This window comes from Abramis brama (genome assembly GCF_963993115.1).
Source record: "Abramis brama genome assembly, chromosome: 25".
NCBI lineage: Eukaryota > Metazoa > Chordata > Actinopteri > Cypriniformes > Leuciscidae > Abramis > Abramis brama.
In genome coordinates this window covers 18,520,642-18,542,276 of record NC_139987.1, presented here as the reverse complement: position 1 = coordinate 18,542,276, position 21,635 = coordinate 18,520,642, and the positions used below count along the sequence as shown (strand labels likewise).

Sequence of the window (21,635 nt, the reverse complement as noted above, 5' to 3'; positions counted from 1 at the left end):
GCCCTTAACTTCCCTTTAAATACTTAAGATTGTATTTAATATATATATTAAATACATAAATTATTATAATTATTAAATTATTATAATAATAATAATTATCCTATTTTTCAGTATATATGCATTTATTTAATGCATATTTAGAATGTAAAAAAAAAAAAAACGTATATATTTTTAAATGGTTATCTTTTTTGCGATACTGTGATTTCATGTATCTGTTGTAAATCAGCTCCATTGACTAACAGGTATGGCTGCTTTTAACAGGCAGAGCTTTTATTTCAGTGGAATAACCGCTTTGGGTTTTATGTCAGTGTAAGTTGTTTCACCCACACTTGCATCATAGTTATGACTTTGTAAAACTGTCTTTTCAAACACGGAGTAGGTGGGGTTTGCATCTGGCCACACCTTTCTCATGCTTTGTTTTCAGCTGTTTACTTGTTAATTTGTCTCCATGATGAGAGCAAGATTTAATCTGTAGGTTTAAACCTGTTTTATATCCATTTCTTTTGTAACAGTCTTTCAGTAATTTCTCTCTATTGTTATTCTCCTCTTCCTGTCAACTCCAAATCCTCATTTGACCCACCGAGGATGGTACATTCCCTTCTTGCTTATTACACAGTGATACAAATTTGTGACGAAATGGAACATTACAATGCCACAATATTAGATTTAAGTAGCAGGAAGTGCATATTAGAGAAAGCAATAGGGTTAGAGCAATAAGCTTAATTGAATTCAGGAAGCATTAGTCAACACATTAATTTGTCCCCCACCCAGCAGATTTACTGTACGTATGAGTAATTCATGTACATACTATTTTACTGAATATGCAAATAACATTTCTAATCTGTGTGAAAATAAACAATATTAATAAGGCTACCACTGATTCATAATTTGACCTAATTTGAGCTTGAATGCAGCACACACACAAACACAAATGTGATAAAGCGTTCATACAGCCCCATATAAGTCTGCATTCTGTATTATACCCTTGCAAAATTGTATCTTTTCTTTATTTTGCACATATATTTTATTTATATATTCTCTATTATATACCTTTAATATTACCTTTATATCTAAAATATTACCTTTTTGAAATTTTACTCACAGTTATTATAGTGGCTCTGTTCTAATCTAAGTAATGCCTTATTAGACATTCTCTGGTAATGCTGAAAAGTAGTTGGCACGAAACTGCGTAAAAGCTGCGCATTTTGATCCCCTTGATTAACCTTTCCTCTAGCGCGGAAGTCGCCGTTCGAGTGCGGCAAAAACACGAATAGGGTCCGCTCTACGTAAATAATTATTCTTTAAGAGTGTATTGTAAATTGTGCACATTCTGCGACCTGAAAATGCACAACACTTTGAAAAACTGGAAGCAGACGTTTGCGGGTTTTGCACCGGATTCAGAGTTAACATGTGGGATAGTGTTTGTGATTGTGCTGTCATGTGTTTTTAGCTTCATACCATATTACTTCTTTGATCTCTCGGAACACTTTTTCAGTCTGGAGTCCAGTGCTGTCATCAGTGGCCATGGTAAGAGCTGTTTACCATGTATACAAGTACTATAAGTTACTTACAATTCATGTCTATAACGAATGTGTTAATCACGTTATGTTTGGCAGGCGTACCTTAAACACCTCAAAATGAGAGTTGTGTGGTTTTTCGTCCATGTCAACTACCTCAGGTCCCAAGTATATGCTAGTGTACTTCTAAACGTTGACAAAATTCCCTTTTAGTACATTTAAAATATAATCTTACTTCAGGGAAACTGACCATACATATTGTTGACAGATTTTTGTCCCCAAAAAAAGTGCTAGAATGAGAATGGCCTGCCCACTAATACCACTCAAACGTGACTAGCAAGTAGCATGTTCTATGACTGAAACTTATTATTGGTAATTTAAACAAAGGAAAGGAAGACGAGTAATTTAGTTATGCCCCGCCCCCTCTCACGTATGTTAGCCAATCAGAAAATCTGTATTGGGTCACGGGCAACCTCGACAAATGGCGTGAATTTGGAGGTGGGGCTAGCTGAGTGATGTGGGAGTGCTTGTGCATAATTCCCAGGCGGGAAGGAAGTCGACCGGAAGTTGAAGCCGGCCGCGTGCCACCATCTTGTAGCAGAACTTCACCTGCAGTTAGCATCCCATTGACTCCCATTCATTTTGGCGTCACTTTGACAGCGAATAACTTTACATCTGAGGCGTTTGAAGACTCCATTTGTCCATTATTTATTTCTAAAGAAACACGACAATGTATAAAATGCTCCATTACCTTGTAGCTTATGTTATGGCCCCGTAGAAGCAGTTTTTGTAAAAGTAGGCTAACGATTGCGTCATAACCACGCGACTCTCTGTCGCACAGTAGAGAGATTACCGTATGGACGGGAGGAGAAGCTCGCGGGCAATCGGGGGGACGTGGAGGCAAAATGACAATATAATTAATCAGAATACCTAGCAAAAGTTGCTCCTGCTCCAAGCTCATGTACAGCTCCTACTCACACTCTCTGTCTCTGCAAGATTCGGAAGGGAATGATTCAGATTTCTCTTGGCACAGCTACTAGAAGACAGACGGGTTGCTCACGTGGTCCGTGTAACGCTTTGCTCGGTTTGAGTCTGCGCGTCAGGAAAGGAAGTGCTAAGAAATCGCTAAAAATGGGCTTCACTTGTCTCAATTGAGATCCAATGATGGCTCTGTCCACTTCTTATACTGTCTATGATAATTCCTTTACAGCAATTTTTAAAGTCCGCGTGAACCGGAAGTTGCAAACGACTTTTCTCCAGTGTTGTGACGTATTTCCCAGTGAAAAGGAATATTGAACAGAGGCAGAGCCCGTCTACGGAGAGCCTGCCCACTCCCTATTAAGTCCTATTGTACCGAATTTTGGTTGTAGTTCCACCAGAGTTCCACTGGGGGCGATCGTCCATGAGTGCAGAATGAATGGGAGTCTATGGGGCTAGACGGCTAAATTTGTCTCTTTCACCCGATTGTCGTTGAGAAATCTCAGATTTCAGTGTAGGTTTTGCAAGTTCAACATGGGTTATAGGTCGAAAGTTGAATGAACGAGTAATTAAGTCCTTTTGATTTCTTACAGGTTGAGTTGTTGTTGCCCATAACACACTAGCATTCTGCTAATGAACGCTGATTGGTCAGTGAAGGACTTATTACGACCAGAGATGCTGCTTGATGGCATCGTGGCATCCGAAGCGGGACCAGAAACAAACAAAACAAAAACTCTTCTAGCACGTGTATTTACCTGTGTCAGCTGTGTTGTCGATGCCTCGAGTGAAAAGAAAGTGCAGAGCGCGAAAGCACCATAGAGACTGAAGGATTGCCGTAAAGCAGTGTCTCTGGTCGTACGATGTGTATGACGTCATTGACACTTTAAAATACTTTTTAAAGCAAATAAGTGACTCTAAAAAATCTAACACCCAGCAGTGTGTAATTTCTTTGCATCTCCTTTCGAATACAACATTCAAATTACTACACAAAAAATTATATCCTAAGAAAAGTGGATTTTGATGTGTATAGCGCCATAGACCGCCATTCATTCTGCACTCGTCCTGTGAGCGCCCTCATATGGAATCAGAGTGGAACTGCAACCAGTTCAAAAGCCGGAAGTGTACTGAGAGTGAAACTTCTCGCCTTATTAGACATTCTCTGACAGAGGGCAGGGTTTTACTCTAGCGCTCCTCCTCTCCATCTCTCGCTCATAACAGACTAACGGTTTGAGGGGAGTGGTTAAGCGTTTCCCAACCCAAGTCCTCAAACCTACGTCATCAGGGAAGGTCCTCCAATGCAGAGGGGAGGGGCATTTTCAGATTTTGATTAAAGATTACGAAGCCAAAATTTTTTTGTGTGGATTGACTTGCATGGATGAATTGTTCACCACAAAACGATCAATTTAGGCAAACAAAGTAAATATGGTCAATTTTGATTTCATGTGGACTTTAAACTGAGATTTATTATTATTCAAACAAAGCAATTATTAATAAACAAAGCAACTGCTGTGTTTTACTAGTGTGCAACATTCTGGTTCCAGAAGTAAAAATCCTGTTAATTTTCCATAAGGGAATAGATTTTTTAAATTATAACTTATAAACCATTAAAGACAGGGCTACTGTGAGCCCTGGTATTAAAGGTCCCGTTCTTCGTGATCCCATGTTTCAAACTTTAGTTAGTGTGTAATGTTGCTGTTAGAGCATAAATAATATCTGTAAAAATATAAAGCTCAAAGTTCAATGCCAAGCGAGATATTTTATTTAACAGAAGTCGCCTACATCGAACGGCCCGTTTGGACTACATCCCTCTATAACTTACTGTGTTTACTCAGCTCTTACAGTGATTTTCTGAAGTAAAACTGACGCTTCATCTTTTGTGTGATGTACAATAAACTTTATTAAACTCATCAGTATATGTTTGATCATCATTCAGACAGCAGACTTGTAGGCTATTAATATATAATGGATACATACAAGCAGATGACAAATACGTTATAATAACCGTAATTAAACTACTAAACTATACCTGTTCCATCTCTATACAGCACTCTGACTCTGTAGGCATTATTGTCCGACTCGAAATGAACACCGTTACTGAGAGTTTCTGATATTATCATCATTCCGTGAGATGAAATTGTCCTGAGAGACTGAGCGCGAGCTCGTGAGGCTCCGCCCCCTGGGTCGTCCAGCAGCTGCTTATTTGCATTTAAAGGGCACACACTAAAACAGCGTGTTTTTCTGAGCCCCAAAAAATGACAATTTAAACATGCTGTAAAAAATGATCTGTTGGGTATTTTGAGCTGAAACTTCACATACACACTCTGGGGACATCAGAGACTTATTTTACATCTTGTGAAAAGGGGCATAATACGGGACCTTTAACATGCCTAAGACTTTTGCACAGTAGGCTACTGTATTTGTTCTTTTTTATTTATTTTTTGTGAACCTACCTTGTGTTGCTTAATTTTTGTCCCCTTTCTTCACAGTCTACAAACTCTTCACCTATTTCCTATACCACAAGAATATGATAGATTTTTTCCTGGGTGCCATCCTGATGGTGTTTCCCTGCAGTGGGCTGGAAAGAGGAATTGGAACTGTCAGATTCCTGTACCGGTCACTGCTGCTGTCGTCCATCAGTGGACTCTTACATGTGTTGCTGGAGTCACTGCTGTTCTCCCCGTCCAGTAGGAGCTCAGTAAATGGGTTCACCCCATTAGCTCTCTCTGTCCTGGGAATGATAACCATCAGTTCCTCCATGAAGAAGGCATATATTATGGGCGTCAGTGTGCCTACTGCATCTCTACCCTGGATCATTCTAATAATTATAACTCTGTTCTTTCCAAACACTGCCTTTATTTGTAACGTCCTGGCCATCATCACCGGAATTTTATGTATCCTTAATTCTTAAATGCATGTAATATTTAAGATTTTTTGTTTCAAAATACAGACCTGGATTTTAAAGCAGACAATCCTATGATGTAGTTAAATCAGTGTAGAGTTGTGGATTTCTAGTCTGTTCCTTAACTTAGTACTTTCAGATGGAATGGGATGGTTTTCATTGTTGGAGATGTCAGAATCTAGAGCTTCCGTCTTGGATAAGAAGTTCCCTTTTCGCTTGCTAAAGCAGATACCTGGTGTCCAGTTCATCCCTGCATCGGCCGAAGAACGCAAAAAGCCACTTGACTTCACGTGAGTGATCAATGAAACTTAAATATACATAATAATTAACAAAGAATAAAATAAACACAAGACATGGGTCTTAAAAGTTGTAGTTCATAGGTCGCTTCTAGTCCTTAAAAAGTCTTAAATTCAGTTTTAGCAAATATAATGTCATTAAAAAGACGGAAATTTGTGGACGGAAAAAACGGAATCACAAAACATCTTAATGTGATAATTAAACTTCAATCAAGAGCGCTGCATGTTTCAGAGTAAAAACGCAGTAAAAATGTGCCACTGTTCAATGTTCTACAGGCTTGTGGTTTCAGAGCAGTTCACAATCAATTCATTTAAATAACAAATGATTGCATATTGTTGATGAATTATGACATTATGGCATGCATATTTTATCTTCCTCATCTTTTGGAACAACCACCTGGAAGTGAAACAGTGTATTTCGGGCTTGTTTGAAATTAAAAATCCCATATTATGCATAAAATATTTTATTATTATTATTATTATTGGTATCTTTTTAATATTGGGTCCTTGTTGAATTTGATTTTGAATCAAATTAGATTTTAAAACTCTGCAGATACCGTGGTATATAGGTAACTGTGCTTATTTATAATATTTGTAATTCCAGAAACGTTCCACCAGGGTCATACCCAGTCCAGGCGTACGCCCCAGTAAATGCAGTCAATGGTCCAGCTGCAGGAAGCCTGCCCAACACATTCGATGGTTGGCCCGTCTCAATGTACCCTCAACAACAGTTCACATTGCCTTCCCCTCTCACCGGAGCCGGCACTGGTCACAATCACGGACATGGTCACGGTCATAGTCATAGTCATGGACATCACCATGGGCACAGCCATCACACCGGCAGCCCGTGGATGGCAGTGTCCCCATACGCTCAGCATCAATTCAGACCTCCGTTTAACATAACAGAACAGTGTTTCAGTGAACTACCTCGGCCAGGAGTGCCTTTCACACCTCAGGTCTCGCAGTCTGAGTCTGGAGTGCCTGCATTTCCCACAAATCCTCCTGGAACATCTGTATCATTCTCATCCTAGGGTTTTGATGCCTTATCTGCAGTTTTTTGTTGTTGTTTGTTTTCTTCTTTAAATACCTCATGTCTTGTTCCCAGAACTCAGATGCCTCCATCTTTAATACCTGGGTGATGTTTAACTTCTTTATTTTATAAAGTTGCTGTTTTGATACAGAATATTTTTTATCTTTGTTTACCTTAAATTAAATGAATAAAACCTTTTCATATATATGCATTTTTTGTATTGCAGTTATTTTTGTATGCACGTCCAGACAAACAAATGTTTAGGCCAGCCAGTGTTTGTGCATATTATAGTAATTTTCAAACATTGCATTATTAAAATCACAATGTTGCACAAAACATACTTGATATCACAATGACAATTCACTTCCCAAGCAAGTTTTATTAAGTTTTAAAATTAAACAAACGCAAGCTTATTCATAAAAAAAAAACAAAAAAAAACGTAATGCTCAACTTTTTTTTGCAATTGCAGCTTTGGCTCACCAGAGGGATGAATTGAGTCAATAATCATTCGTAGAAATCGGTGGTAAATGCGTACCGATAAGGAGAAACATTTGGAAAATGAGAGAAGAACCTACATTTCTTTTCATAAATGCATCTGTTACATTATATTTAATATATTCCTCCAGAATAAAACATTAAAAATTGACTAACAGAATGTAACACTTCACCCAATAATGGAGGTCATGTTGATTGCATAATTGCTCGTTCATTGCTACTCAAAGCTAGTGTGAAATAATGCATAGAGTTAAGATGAGTGGCAGAACATTTTGAAAGCACAAGAAAAAATAATTAGTGAATGTCACAATATCAAACAAACACGATTGACCTAAAATGGTGAACACATTGTAGTATGTTTTGATTAACAACGTCACAAAAACAAAATCTAAAGTTTTACAGTACGTCACAAAGTGATATTTGCAGTATTTTCACAGAGAGATAAAATGACCAGTATGACAGAACACATTCTTTATAAGGCCTCACTCAAAAAAGAAGCAAAGGAATATTTTGCATCCTTGACCTACATTTGCGTATACATCAACATCCAACACCGCGGTCCGCTTAGGGTTCAAATTCAGTCAAATCAGTTTCCTGTTACAGTAGGTTGAATATCATAAACTCATCTAAAGGAAGAATGTTAAACTTTTGTCTGATGTGGGAGTGCTTTTTTTCTGATCTCGGGCCATGTGCATTATGTTAGTTGATCAAAACTGTATATCCGAGACAAACAACCTGACAGCAATACATCAGTCCAGGCAAATCTGATGTTTTAGCTCTTGCTTTTGAAGAAATGATCATCTGAGGTAAAGTGGCAAACATTGGTTTATCAGTAAGCTTAGCTCCAAACGTCCTGAGAGTAACGGCCCTTGGTCATCAGCTTCTTGAAATAGTCCACAGCTTGAGTGTGTGTCAGGCCGCCCATCTCCTCTGCAATCTCATAGAAGGCTGTGTGAACATCCCGAGCCATGTTACGTGCATCTCTGCAAGGACAAATATTCACATTAAATATGCATGTAATTATGACGCTGGAAAGAGATGCGGTATTATATTGAAGAACGGCACTATTTACCACTTTATGCTAGCAAAATCATATAATTACATGGTAACACTATAATTATTTCAAGCTGTTTATTGTTCCACTACAATCCTGCCAGTTAACAACTAGTACGGGACTGTTCTCATAAGAATGTTATTCATCTATTCAACATGTGGTAGCAGAGACTTCTGGTTGCCTTACCCACAAACATAGATATGGGCATTATTTGAATGAATGAGCTTCCACAACTGCTCCTTGTTTTTCTTCAGAAGATGCTGCACATAGACCTGCAAAAACAGGATAGTCCACAGAATTACTTTTCAGTTTCTTCAAAACTATTATTCTGATAACTCTGAAACTACTGTAAGATGCTGTATCCAAAACAATGACCTGTCATGTTTAGGAAGATTAATAAGTGGGGAAAAAAGAAAACTAATATGTAGTACACCTTTAAATTTGGATGCAAATAAATTTGGAAGCCATCTTTAAAATTACATTGGTCACTGTCGCTTATGGTTACTGGTAAGAGAATACAGGCTTGACTCCCGCTGCACGTTCATACAGACAGTATTTGAGACGCTACTGTAAGTTTCTGTTTGAATGGGACATCTCGAGACTCACACTTGTAAGTAAATGCGGTTGTCAATCCCAAAAACTGGCAGTGTGAATGTAGCCTTAGATCAGATTTGCGGTCATCTATCGCTCACTCAAACACCTTTTCACAAGATGTAAAATAAGTCTTTGATGTCCCCAGTGTGTGTATGTGAAGTTTTAGCTCAAAATACCTCACAGATATTTTTATATAGCATGTTAAAATTGTCACTTTTTGAGGGTGAGCAAAAACGCACAGTTTTTGTGTATCCCTTTAAATGCAAATGAGCTGCTGCTCCCGGCACAGAGGGCGGAGCTTCAACAGCCTGCACTCTACACAGGCATGCACTGAAAATTTCAAAAACTTTTAGCCGTTTATGTTCAAACCGGAGTCAGACAAAGATAGAGAGACTCAAGAAGAAGTGATAACATGTAGACAACATTTCTGAATGGTTAGTTGATGAATTTATGTAGCTTATGTGTAGTTATCTTCTGGTCATTGATTAGCATATTCTGTCTTCATAATCTATAAATTGTGCTCTGGGGGCGGGGTTTATGTAATTTTTAGAGTTAGTGATGTCACTAACCCGTGAGGAATGTCGTGTAGTCCCTACCAGCCATTTGTTGTCGTCCTTAAAAAGTAATTTCTTTAAAAGAAAATATCTCCCTTCGCTTTGAACTTTGCAGATGTTGTTTATGCTCAAACAGCAACATTACACACTAACTAAAGTTAGAAAAGTGAAATCATAATCAACCACCCCTTTAAGGGTCAAATACAGTATTGACAACCGAATTCTGTTTCTGTGGCCTAAACACTAATTTAATAACACATTTAAACATAATATTTAGCAAATCTTAAAACATGTATCCATTATACAATATAGTAATATTCAAACATTAAAAATAATTCAATATATAGTGGGGGGGTTTTTAGACAATAGTATAGAATTTTAACTTCAGACACTTGTGGCGGCCATAACATGGCAATAACTTATTGCTATTAGCAGGATTTTACCTTGTGCTCCTGGTCTCTGGAAAAAGCAACGTTAAGTTGTGTCAGCACACCCGCCCTCTCAAAATCCTCCAGTTCCTGCTGATAAAGGAAGTCCTCGTTCCTATGGCGACAGCCAAAGTAAAGTATCGTCTCACCAACATCCTTCCCTGCAACAGAGAGCAAAAACTGAGTGAGATACCTTTGCTTTATTATGGTACACATGTTGTGTCAAAGCAAGTTTCAAGCCACACCTTGATCCTTCTGCCATGCTCTCTCCTGGATGAAGCCCATGAAGGGGGCGATGCCAGTTCCAGGCCCGATCATGATTACAGGATTACTGGCTTTGAAAGGCAGGCGGAACTGGGATCTCCTAACATACATGGGAACGGTGGGCTTGTGACCGTTATCGGTCACATCTTTGTTCTTGAGCCAGTTGGTGGCCACACCTTTGAAGACTCTTCCTGTCTTGGTGGTGTACTCTATCACTACAGCACAGATGTGGATAGAGTTTGAATGGACCTGAAAATAGAATGAACAAAGTTAGAGCCAAACTCAAAGTTTTCTGATTCAAGGTATAATATTGAAAAACTGCGGATTTGACCTTGCCGGAGGAGGCGATGGAGTAGTATCGAGCCTGAAGTCGAGGCAGCAACTCACACAGATGATCTATAGGAGGGTTCAGGGAAGGTAGATCCTCTAGAATAGCCAGTATGTTCCTCTCCGAATCCACAACCCAACTCTGGTAGAGAGCCTAAAATGAGCAAACAGATGGTGAAAAAATACTCGTGAGGGCTTTTACACTGTTCTTAACCCTGGGTTATCGTCGTTTAAACCTCGCTTTTAACCCTGGCTAAAAGAACATTTCGTACTTGTAATTTAAAAGCGGGGTTAGCATCGCTTTTAATCAAGGAACCCTCTGGAGCATTAGCTGTGTTAACTCTGCATTGCGGCACCAAACATTTACAGTGGTAAACATGGTGTTAGAATGTAAGGACTAAATGCTTAGCAACAACAGATATCCAATCACGTTCCTCATATTCACAGAAACACTGCACGTTGTATAAACAGTAGTTTCAGCGTTTGATGGAAAAAAGGTACAGTGCAGTACAGGTAATAGTACAGTCAGCAATGTATAATATGAGGATGCACAATGCTAGAGCTTTTATATATTAAACAGGTCATGTGCTGCATTCATTAAATCAATGATACTGACAGACACCACAAAATATGTAAATAAGAGCAATAACCCAGGGTTTAGGGATGTACAGTGTGAAACAGCCTCTTATGAATACCAAGGATTAATTATTTACTGCAGGTAAATTATGAGCAAGTGTGAAATGTGAAACAAGATAACCCATGATTTCGTTTACCTGGGGTTTAACTATTTCAAGTGTGAAAAACCCTATGTTTTACTATAGACATTATAGCAGTGATTATGACATGATCCAAACCTTTCCTTCAGAGGAGGCAGACGCCATCTTGCGCATGTTCTCTTGTTCTTGGGGATCGGAGGCGTACTGCGCCAGCTCATACAGCACATTTGTACGGGGCATGTTATTGATGTCAAGGTAATGGGTCAGCGCCGTGCGGTATGTGGTTGGACAGGGGAATGGATGCTTTTTATTGGACTCCTCTGCAGAATTGAAACATTATTAGCAACAATTGCATGTTATAAATTGCATGACTATATAACAGAGAATAAAATAAATTAAATAATATCTATCTTTCATACATGCCATCTCATATGCTGATTATTTAATTTTGATATCAATTTCAGATATTAGTATATACCATCCAGATTTTTGAGAGAGATTACAGTATCGAGATCCACTCCAAGTCTTTCTCCTAGTCTGTTGACCACCGAAGCATCATTTGTGGGGTAAACAGCAACATGGTCTCCAGCATCATATCTGCCAGGTATGGTAATCAATTTATTAATTTGTGGACATAAAAAATATATATATAAAAAAAACTGTACACTGCATCAGTACATACTCAATAGTGAACAACATACTATGTACAGTCTGCATGCAAACTTTTTTTTGAACAAAAAAAATGACAGTATTGCTATTTGTAGTAGTGATTTCAAACTTTTATTTTCATTTTAAAATGCTCTAATATTGTAGAGATCTTGTTCAGATTGTTGAAATCAATATAATTTCATGTACACAAATATGAGTGTGAATCTCATGAACACTATCAAGACATTATATTTAATATAAAGGATAATGAAATATTATCAATAAAACTGTATGTATATTATATGGAATGGAATATAAAAATAAAAAATAAAAATAATGATAACACTTTACAATAAGATTTCATTAGTTAACATTAAAAATTGCTGTAGAAGTGCAGTTCATTATTAGTTATTCATTTCAACATTTACTAATACATTCAAAAGTTGTATTTGTTAACATTAGTTAATACACTGTGAAGTAACATGAACAAACAATGAATAGCTGTATTTTTTATTAACTGACGTTAACAAAGATTAACAAACAATAACAAATGTATTGTTCATGTTAGTTAATACATTAACTAATGTTAACAAGTGAAACCTTATTGTAGTGTTATTTTCTTTACACATAATATAATTATGTAATATATCTTTTTTGCTTTTGGGGTGATATGTGACCTGGAAATGTTTTCATGAGTCAGTTATTACATGTACCTGATTTTAGAGTCAGTGAGATCTAACTCGACGTGCATCAGATGACGGTTTCCTCCTTTGTTCAGCTTACGATTAACATTCACAGGTGCAAGGAAAGGATTCTTTGAATCAAACGGTCTACACAGATCAAAATGAATAATGCAATCAGATGCAAAGCTTTTCAAATTTCAATATATCAATTCAAAATCCTAGAAATTAGTTATTCACAAAACATTACACAAACAGGAGGTCATTTCACAGACTAATCTACAGTAGAAGCATTAAAATTAATCTCTGATCAAGGATGAACAGCGGATCTCTTAAAATGCCTGATGCGTCAGCCGATTGCTTAATTGAAAGGGTTGAACTCACGGTTTCTGTGTCTGAAAGCTGTTGAGCCTCCCCATCTCTCCGGCGTAAACTTGATTCATATTGATGTCATTATGAACCACCAGTTCAAACTGGCGAATGCTGAAAGAACATAAAAAGAATTGGCGATCTCATCCCAGCCTGCTTTTAAAGCATTCAAAACACCTATGATGTTTAATAAGATGCAAAAACCTATTCAAAGCAGGACAGGGGAAAATTTTGTAATGGAAGCACATGATAAATGGATTTGGTCCCTCTAATATGGAGATGAGACACTGAATGTGTTGTTTGGCCACAAAATACACATCAAATAAACATGTTTGAAATAGATAATCTGATACGGCTGGTCTGTTCTTTCAAATTCTACCATACATTGCCTATCAATACAAGACTACATTCTGGTGAGAATACATTGAGTTTAAAAAATAAAATAAAAATAATACCAGCTGTCTTCTCCCGTGGGCTCCACACCGAAGAACTCGCATACCGCAGGCCAAAACTGCTCCTTCCAAGAGATAAAATCCTCCTCCAAGCTTCAAATGATTTAGGATTAAATAATTAGGACAGGCAATGAAAATGACTTAAAACCAGATCTGTTATCTGCTTCAATCCAGAGTTTTTATTCACTCACTTGCTGTCGTCATCTCCGAGGCCCAGGTCAAAGACCCTTTTCCCACCAAGTTCAACAAGCCTCTTGTCTGTGTACTTGCCCGTGGCGTTGTAGTGCTCATATGTTTTATTACCTAACCCAAACACCTAAAAAAAAGAAGAAGAAAAAAGGCAAAAGTCATTCAGTCTCTGCAAGCAGGCAATAAGAAACAGAACACAAAGAAATAATCAAAACATGCAAAACTTTAAAGGCTAAGCATCAATTAAACACTCATTTTTATTCTTGATCTTTTGAAATAAGTTTAATCCTCTATTAAGTTGTGCTTAAACATTCACAACTTCCTCTCCAGTTTAAAAATATCTCTTACTGAAACTGAGATACAAAAACAATTGACTTAAAAATATAAGTGGCATATATACTCACCAGCCACTTTATTAGGTACACCTGTTCAACTGCTCGTTAACAGCAACCAATCACATGACAGCAACTCAATTCATTTAGACCATGAAGAGATGGTCAGGACGACCCTCTGAAGTTCAAACTGATCAGAATATGGAAGAAAGGTGATTTAAGTGACTTTGAAAATGGCATAGTTGTTGGTGCCAGACGAACTGATCTGAGTGTTTAAGAAAATATCCAGTGAGCGGCAGTGGGGTATACTTTCTTCGCACACCTTGGGCTCCTTAGTACACTACCTATTGAGCATCATTTAAACGCCACAGTCTACCCGAGTATAGAGTGGTACAGGTATGACATCACTTTGTAAGCCAAAACGTGGAAGCGAGTTAGCATTTTAGCACTTCTGGTTCCATCGTCCCGAAGTCAATGGGTTTTTTGAATGGGGTTTTGGTTAAATGGCTGAAATAAGGTCTGTGGTGAACACAAGCTCAAGACACTTTCACGTCTTATTCTGCGACATAAAAAACATCAGTAGTACCCCAGTCATGATTTTTTTTAAGCTGTTACGTGTCTTTAAAAAGGCGGTTGCTAACAAGTGGCTAAATGGGACTACAGAGGCTGTCGGAGAGATTAAGGCTTCAAAATTCATAAAAGTTGTGTTTATCTGTGAAAATTATCTTGATGGACAAAACGTGCAAGTATCATAACACTTGCGATAATCCAAAAGCCTATGGAAAGATCCTATTGGGTTTTTGTCGAGGGAACTAGTGTGATGCTAACTGCTGGTTGGCCTAGAAAGTGACGTCATACCTGCACAACTCTATAGTTGCTGACCATGTCCATCCCTTTATGACCACAGTGTGCACATCTTCTGATGGCTTCTTCCAGCAGGATAACGTGCCATGTCACAAAGCTCAAATCATTTCAAACTGGTTTCTTGAACATGACAGTTCACTACACTCAAATGAGCTTCACAGTCACCAGATCTCAATCCAATAGAGCACCTTTGGGATGTGGTGGAACAGGAGATTCGCATCATGAATGTGCAGCCGACAAATCTGTAGCAACTGCGTGATGCTATCATGTCAATATGGACCAAAATCAAAGAATGTTTCCAGCACCTTGTTGAATCTACGCCATGAAGAATTAAGCCAGTTCTGAAGGCAAAAGAGGGTCCAACCTGGTACTAGCAAGGTATACCTAATAAAGTGTCCGGTGAGTTTATATTTATGATTAAAACTGATTTCAATACATTTAACTGAAATGCAAAAGAATTATAAATATTGTGTGCTCCTTATAACTTCCTCAACCTTTCTAGCCTGTCCCGCAGTCTTGTAGCACTGTAGACGCACTGCAGTGATGTTTCCAACCACATGTTTTATCACGCTGTCCCACTACAACCACATAAAAGAATCTGAGAACTCCAGGCTGAAACCACAAGGCTTGCATCCAGAATACAGGTCCAACTCAAGCGGAGCCTGTCTCCAGAATCAAAGGAACAGAAGATCCAATGATCAAGTTCCATCTGAAATAGTCCCGCTAAGAGAGAGGTTCCGCTGGGATGGAGCTCAAGCTTTGTTTGGCTAGGCCAGATGTTTCCATTTGGTGAGGGAGAACTGATGAGGATTCCATGGGCCCCTTAACTATCGGACAGCCTCGGGCGCAGGCTAGTTAAGAACTTCACTGACTGCTCAGGAAATAGGTACCACTCCATAAAAAGGCCAGGAATTTTTTTGGAGGGTGCCCATAGATGGAAGATTGTCCTATGCAATCTCTTGAGCTCAGTTTATTAACCTAAAAAAGAGACACATTTGCTTCCTATGCACTATTCTGATGTTGGTTTATTACTCACAGCAAAATTGACCCCCTCTAGATCGTCATCAGTCCCTTGCATCCAATCATAGAACTCCTGAGCGTTGTCTGTGGGGTCTCCCTCTCCATAGGTTGCCAGGCAGAACACAGCCATGGAATTAGGAATCTCTTTCAGTCTAGACAGCTCGGACTGTGAATGGGAGATAATGACTAAAGTCAAAAGAGTTGAAAAAGTATAGAACCGTTCTGATCTTGATTGATTGATTTCATTAGTGTTTATCAAACAGGCAGCAATAATGGCTAAAAGTACCATGTCATACTCCTCTGGGTCAGCGGCCATCCCTTTCATGCCATAGCGGTGGGCATCTTTTGCCAGTCTGTTAGCAAATTCCTCAGCAGTCCCCGTTTGGGATCCGTAAAACACCACTACGTTTCGGTTCTAAAATGGGAAGTTACAGAGATATAGAAATCAAACATAATGAACTTTCTTTCATTGTTCAAAAAAGTGAATTATTTACCAATTATTTAAACTCTTTAGAACTGGACTAGATTTCTATGGAGGTAAAATGTTTCTAGAAATCTCACCGTTTTCTTCATTTTCTCAATAAAGCTGGTCTCACGTATTTGTGGCGTTCTATGAAAAGAATTAGGGAGAGAGAGAGAGAGAGAGAGAGAGAGAGAGAGAGAGAGAGAGAGAGAGAGAGAGAGAGAGAGAGAGAGAGAGAGAGAGAGAGAGAGAGAGAGAGAGAGAGAGAGAGAGAGAGAGAGAGAGAGAGAGAGAGAGAGAGAGAGAGAGAGAGAGAGAGAGAGAGAGAGAGAGAGAGAGAGAGAGAGAGAGAGAGAGAGAGAGAGAGAGAGAGAAAGAACACACATGTGAAAAGGCTGTAAAGCATGCCAGACCAATTCTTTTGGTAATGAATAGGGGATTGAGCCTTTCATTTCTTGGCCTTTTCCCACATAGGAGAACTTCCTGAAGTTCACACCCCTCTGAAAGCACCACAGCATTAGAACACGTCTGCTTTCAGTCATTGTTCAACTAATGAAAACCACAAACTTTTATGCAAAATCAATGATGAAGAACAGAAGGTAGAGCACAAAGTGGAAAAAATCTTTGTTTGATAAAAAGTTTGATACAATGAACCTACGGTTTCTGCTATTTTTAAAATGCCATTTATTTGTTAAAAAAAAGTTTTTTCCCCAAAAAAATTCTTAAATAAAAATAAAATTAATACATGAGCACAATCTATTTTTATACATTTTATAAATATTTTTTACTCTTAAGACATTTTTTCAAACACATGCTGTTCTTTTGAACTTTCTATTGTTTCTACTGTTTTCAACATTTATAATAATAAGAAATGTTTCTTGAGCACCAAATCAGCATATTAGAATGATTTCTGAAGGATCATGTGACACTGAAGACAACTGACAGAAATTCAGCTTTGCCGTCACAGGAATAAATTACATTTTAAAATGTGGTATTAAAATAGAAAACAGTTATTGTTGTAAATTGTTATCTTGTTTCACAATATTACTGTTTCAACTATACTTTTGATCAACTAAATGCAGCCAAACTTTTAAACAGTATTGTCCATTCATTCAAGTGAACAAGTCAATTACTAGAACTATCAAATTACTAAACAACCATCGTTGCACTGGCAAGAAATCACAGTGCAAATCAATGCAGTCCTCCCCTATACTTCTCTATAGTTCCACATTAAAGAAACAATTTAGTCATTCTCATTCAGAATCCATGCAGTATTCCACCAGATTAGAACCTCATTTTTGCCATTGCACACCACTTTGTCGCAGTGTAGAAAGACTAAACAATTAATTTAGGTGGACACAACAAAACTATAAGCAATCATTAGGGGCGAAAGCAATTCCACAAAATCATAAATGGCACCCAAAATATCCATCACAACAAAAGAAACAGAAAATTAAACATCCGTTTGTCCCGGACTAACCTCTCTGCGGCGGCCAGTCTGTCCTGAGGCAAAGAGAACATGCATCCCATGACTGGGGAAAAGACGCTGTCCTTAAGAGTTCTGCATACAGAGCACTTTCGTCTCTAAAAGGTTTGGATCAAGAGCTCAGACAGCCTAAGAAAGTCCGTAAAAGTTCATTAGGAGGATCTGTAGGAAACGCATAGCTCTTCAGCGCAGGGAGAGGGGGCGTGAGGCAGGCAGGGGTCTGAGACAGGCTCTCGTACACACTCATTCTCTGTCTCTCTCTCTCCTGCCATCTGGCCAGAGCACAGCGTTGCAAAGCAACATGAATATATAACATTTCCCATGGATCTCTACTGCACAATGCTGTTAGTGAACCCGTAGACAATAGACATCCATAAAATCTTGAATGTTCCTGCCAATGCAAACACAAGGAGTTCATCCCCTCTCTTTCCCAGCCTAATAAAATACAAACGAGCACTAAAACAAAAGCCAATATAAATTTCTATTTAAAAAATAAATAACTGCAGACGTCACATAAGCAATGCATTTGATTAAAACAACTAAAGGAACAAGAGTAGTGGAGTGGTTCAAGATGGCCTAAACTGGCAGCAATCCTTCAACACAAGTAATGTGAACCAGGAAGCGGAGAGAATTAGATGGGGTTATCCTTTCCTGCTCTCTAAACATCTCTTCCTGACACTATAGTTCTTTAGTTACACATCATTTCCTACTACATTCTTTTTCTAATCTTTACGTATTGCTGCTGTTCCTGTTTTAGCAATGACAATGAATAAATGGTGATAAGTGATTCATGTATACAAGGAAAGACCACGTACACTACCGTTCGAAGGTTTGTCCAAAACATTAAAACAGACCACTTTTGAAAAAAGTCTCTTATACTCACCAAGGCTGCATTTATTTGATCAAAAATACAGTAAAACAGTCATAAACAGTGTGAAATATGTTTGCAATTATTACAACTGTTTTCTATAAAATGCAATTTATTCCTGTGATGGCAAAGCTGAGTTTTCAGCAGCCATTACTCCAATCTTCAGTGTCACATGATCCTTCAGAAATCTGTAGTGTACCTCAAAGCTTGAGTCATCAGGGCTTTCATTGTTTACAAGGGTGAATAGGTCACAAGTAACATACAACACTACAATTGACTAGCAAGGATTATGGGAAGCATTCAGGAACAATAACATCCTGTGACTCCATCTGAACAAACAGTGCTCATTTTCAACCTCATATGTACCACCATCTATGTTTATTGCACAGCTCAGTTTAATGTTTGATATCACCAACCACGGCACTGATGCTTCTGTTCAGCATTGCGAAAACCAAACAGGAAATTAATTTACCAACTTGACACATCTATGAAAATACATAAACAAAGTAGTCTAGCTGTTGACACATAACCAGGGTGTATATGAACTGTGTCTCAGTTGCTACAGACCATAACGCTGAGACAGAATGTAACGCACGCACATACTCTGGGTCCCATGATGTCAACACTTTGCAATGCTGGAACCCATGACCGACCGAACCACAAAGTGCTTTAGGAACGAGACATGGTGCAGAAACGATGCTTTGTTCAAACAAGGCCAAAGGTTTACAGGGAGAAGAACTATAAACTGGCCGTCCAACAAAAATATTAGCATAAATTTGAGTCACATAACACAGTTCCAGCCATGGACTGTAAAGCAAAAGCTCATTTTGTTCCTTTATTGTTTGCATTTATACTTTTGTGGGGTGGAACACATATATTGTGCTTGTGTTTCACAAAACATGGCTCTGACCAACATTTTAGCCATGCAGAAAAATTTGTGTGGGAGTAATTTCCCCCCCTTGAGGACAAATGAAGGGGGGAGGGGGTTCAAATCAGACACTTACACAGCAATGAATGTCCTCATCTCCGGAATAGGCTCTGGTTGTCTTCGGAAGAAGAACCAGTAGATAAGCAATCCTGCGATTAGAGAGAAGAGGAAGACGTCCAGAGAGCTGAGGAGAGGCTCCGGAGTCTGATCCTGATCGGAGAGCAGCTGGGATTCAGCTTCCTCCATTTTCACAGAAATCAGAAAACAAGTCTGCAAAAACAGATTGCAAAAACTTTCATCACTTACTATTAGTTAATAATCGACTGAAGTAACTGACTGTATTTACTGACTCTAAAAAACAACATCAAGACATATCACTTTACACAAAAACAGTCTTCACTTCACATAGACAGATACATACATAAAACAGTCACTTACACTGTACATTCTATCTATCTATCTATCTATCTATCTATCTATCTATCTATCTATCTATCTATCTATCTATCCTCCTGGGCAAAAGAAAAAATGGGCTAAGCACTAAGCTTTTAACTGTCTTAACCACAAATTATTGGTCAGGAAATTAGCTACATTTAAGCAAATGGACTACTTAAAATGCCAATGACGTCTCAGAAAAATATCAAAGACAGAACAAAGTTTTTGGCAGAATATGGGACGTTGTCTGTGGAGTGATGAATCACAATGAACCACAAGTTCATGGTGATGCTCCAGAACAGTGTCTTTGAAAATCTGGAGAGAAATATAATAACAAATGCATCTCTACCACAGTGAAGCACGGAGGAAGAGTGTCCTTGTGTGGGGAGCCTTTTTAATACATGAGAATATTGCAGAATGGCTTGCCTCCCACAAATGAAAAGTTGTTATCTAAAGAGTTATGATCAGATGTTGTTTTTCTCCTGTCAATGCTCCTGCCCAAATTGCAAAGACAACCAAGAAGTGGCTTGAGAACAAGTCCATCAGGCTCATGTTTTGGCCTGGTCAGAGTCACATTAAACTCAAATGAACTGGAAGACATTTTTCAGCTACTCATGAACTATTTGAACTATTAACATTGAGTGGAACAATGGCTCTTCTTCCTGTAAAAAGCTGTCTGCAAGTAGGGGAAGACTATTCCATGCTAAGTTACTTTATCTACAGTATTTGTGCAATTCTTGCTAATTTCCTGACAATGATTTTGTGATTAAAATGGTTAAGAAAATTATATAAGACCACTAAATATTTTGCCATATATGGCTTGGCCCATTTAATTTTTTTTATTTGCATAGTTTATGGCCATGTCGGTGCCTGTAACTATGCAAATAAGAGTACTGTACGTTGTCAGAAACAATACCAATTGGGACTTTTTGTCATGTTGTGCCCTCTTTTGAAGACTCAATGTAATTACATAATGATGAGCAGTTACAAAACACATTTTGAACGACGGTTGTGAATTTCTAATAAATTTAAATTCGTCACCTCGTTTCCCAACAAAGAAACTTTTATCGCTCAAGCTATAAGTTAGCGCGTTACAAAACAAGCGTTTTAAGCGTCTCTTAAAAGTAGAAGTATAGTCCTAACGCGTTTTTTTTTTTTTTTTGACATTTAACATGGCGTTGTTTGAATACTTTGACGTATATTAATAAGGTAAATCATTTAGTATCGCGTAGCAAAGTTAAATTGTATAGCATCTGACAATATCACTGTAAGTTACCATGCTATTAACGCCATAGTACTTTTTGTACGGGCAGACGTATATACACAAAATGTTAACTTTTTGTTTATGACCGCAAAAACTGATTGACAATACATTAATTGGCAATAATATCATTAAAATTCAACAGTTACACAACACTGAAAAACATACCTCCGGTTAGCTGGAGGAGCACGGCGCACAGCACAAGCATACGTCACATAGATACGCCGGCCGCCGGGTTGCCAGTCGCACGTTCAAATATCCCTCGCGGATCTTTCGTACCTTCTACCTTTTTGCTTTGTTGTAATGTTTAGTACGCGTTGGAATGTTCTTAAAAAATCGTTTTATTCTGACTTATTTGTCCATTACAGCAGCATTGTTTTCCCACTCGTGAGAACTGAGGGCGCCTGTCTGTGAGCTTAATTATTCTGGGGTATTTGGCAAGCATAACAGAGTTTAGTTCAATAAGAAAATAAGATAATTAAAAGTTA

The 21,635-nt window shown here is 38.2% G+C and overlaps 2 protein-coding genes across 4 annotated transcripts; one reads left to right on the top strand and one right to left on the bottom strand.

Moving 5' to 3' along the window:
- The first annotated feature begins 1,232 nt into the window (after positions 1 to 1,232).
- rhbdd2 (rhomboid domain containing 2) lies at positions 1,233 to 6,927 on the top strand. 2 transcript variants are annotated; one of them, XM_084104364.1, is made up of 4 exons: positions 1,233 to 1,527; positions 4,982 to 5,386; positions 5,534 to 5,684; positions 6,295 to 6,927. In XM_084104364.1, the coding sequence occupies exons 1-4, from the start codon at positions 1,344 to 1,346 to the stop codon at positions 6,719 to 6,721; spliced, it is 1,167 nt and encodes a 388-aa protein (XP_083960490.1). In that variant the 5' UTR covers positions 1,233 to 1,343; the 3' UTR covers positions 6,722 to 6,927. The 2 variants fall into 2 exon arrangements, with proteins under 2 accessions (XP_083960490.1, XP_083960491.1); XM_084104365.1 differs by having other exon boundaries at positions 1,245 to 1,527; positions 3,089 to 5,386.
- A 152-nt stretch (positions 6,928 to 7,079) lies between these two features.
- Positions 7,080 to 21,381, bottom strand: pora (P450 (cytochrome) oxidoreductase a). 2 transcript variants are annotated; one of them, XM_084104362.1, is made up of 16 exons: positions 21,316 to 21,381; positions 19,528 to 19,721; positions 16,268 to 16,316; positions 15,993 to 16,121; positions 15,723 to 15,872; positions 13,493 to 13,617; positions 13,305 to 13,394; positions 12,865 to 12,963; positions 12,514 to 12,630; positions 11,631 to 11,749; positions 11,291 to 11,472; positions 10,441 to 10,590; positions 10,091 to 10,358; positions 9,861 to 10,006; positions 8,456 to 8,541; positions 7,080 to 8,198 (listed from the first exon to the last, which is right to left on the bottom strand). In XM_084104362.1, exons 2-16 carry the CDS (start codon positions 19,695 to 19,697, stop codon positions 8,054 to 8,056), a joined length of 2,025 nt encoding a protein of 674 aa, XP_083960488.1. In that variant the 5' UTR covers positions 19,698 to 19,721; positions 21,316 to 21,381; the 3' UTR covers positions 7,080 to 8,053. The 2 variants fall into 2 exon arrangements, with proteins under 2 accessions (XP_083960488.1, XP_083960489.1); XM_084104363.1 differs by lacking the exons at positions 19,528 to 19,721; positions 21,316 to 21,381 and adding an exon at positions 17,650 to 18,266.
- Positions 21,382 to 21,635: the final 254 nt, after the last annotated feature.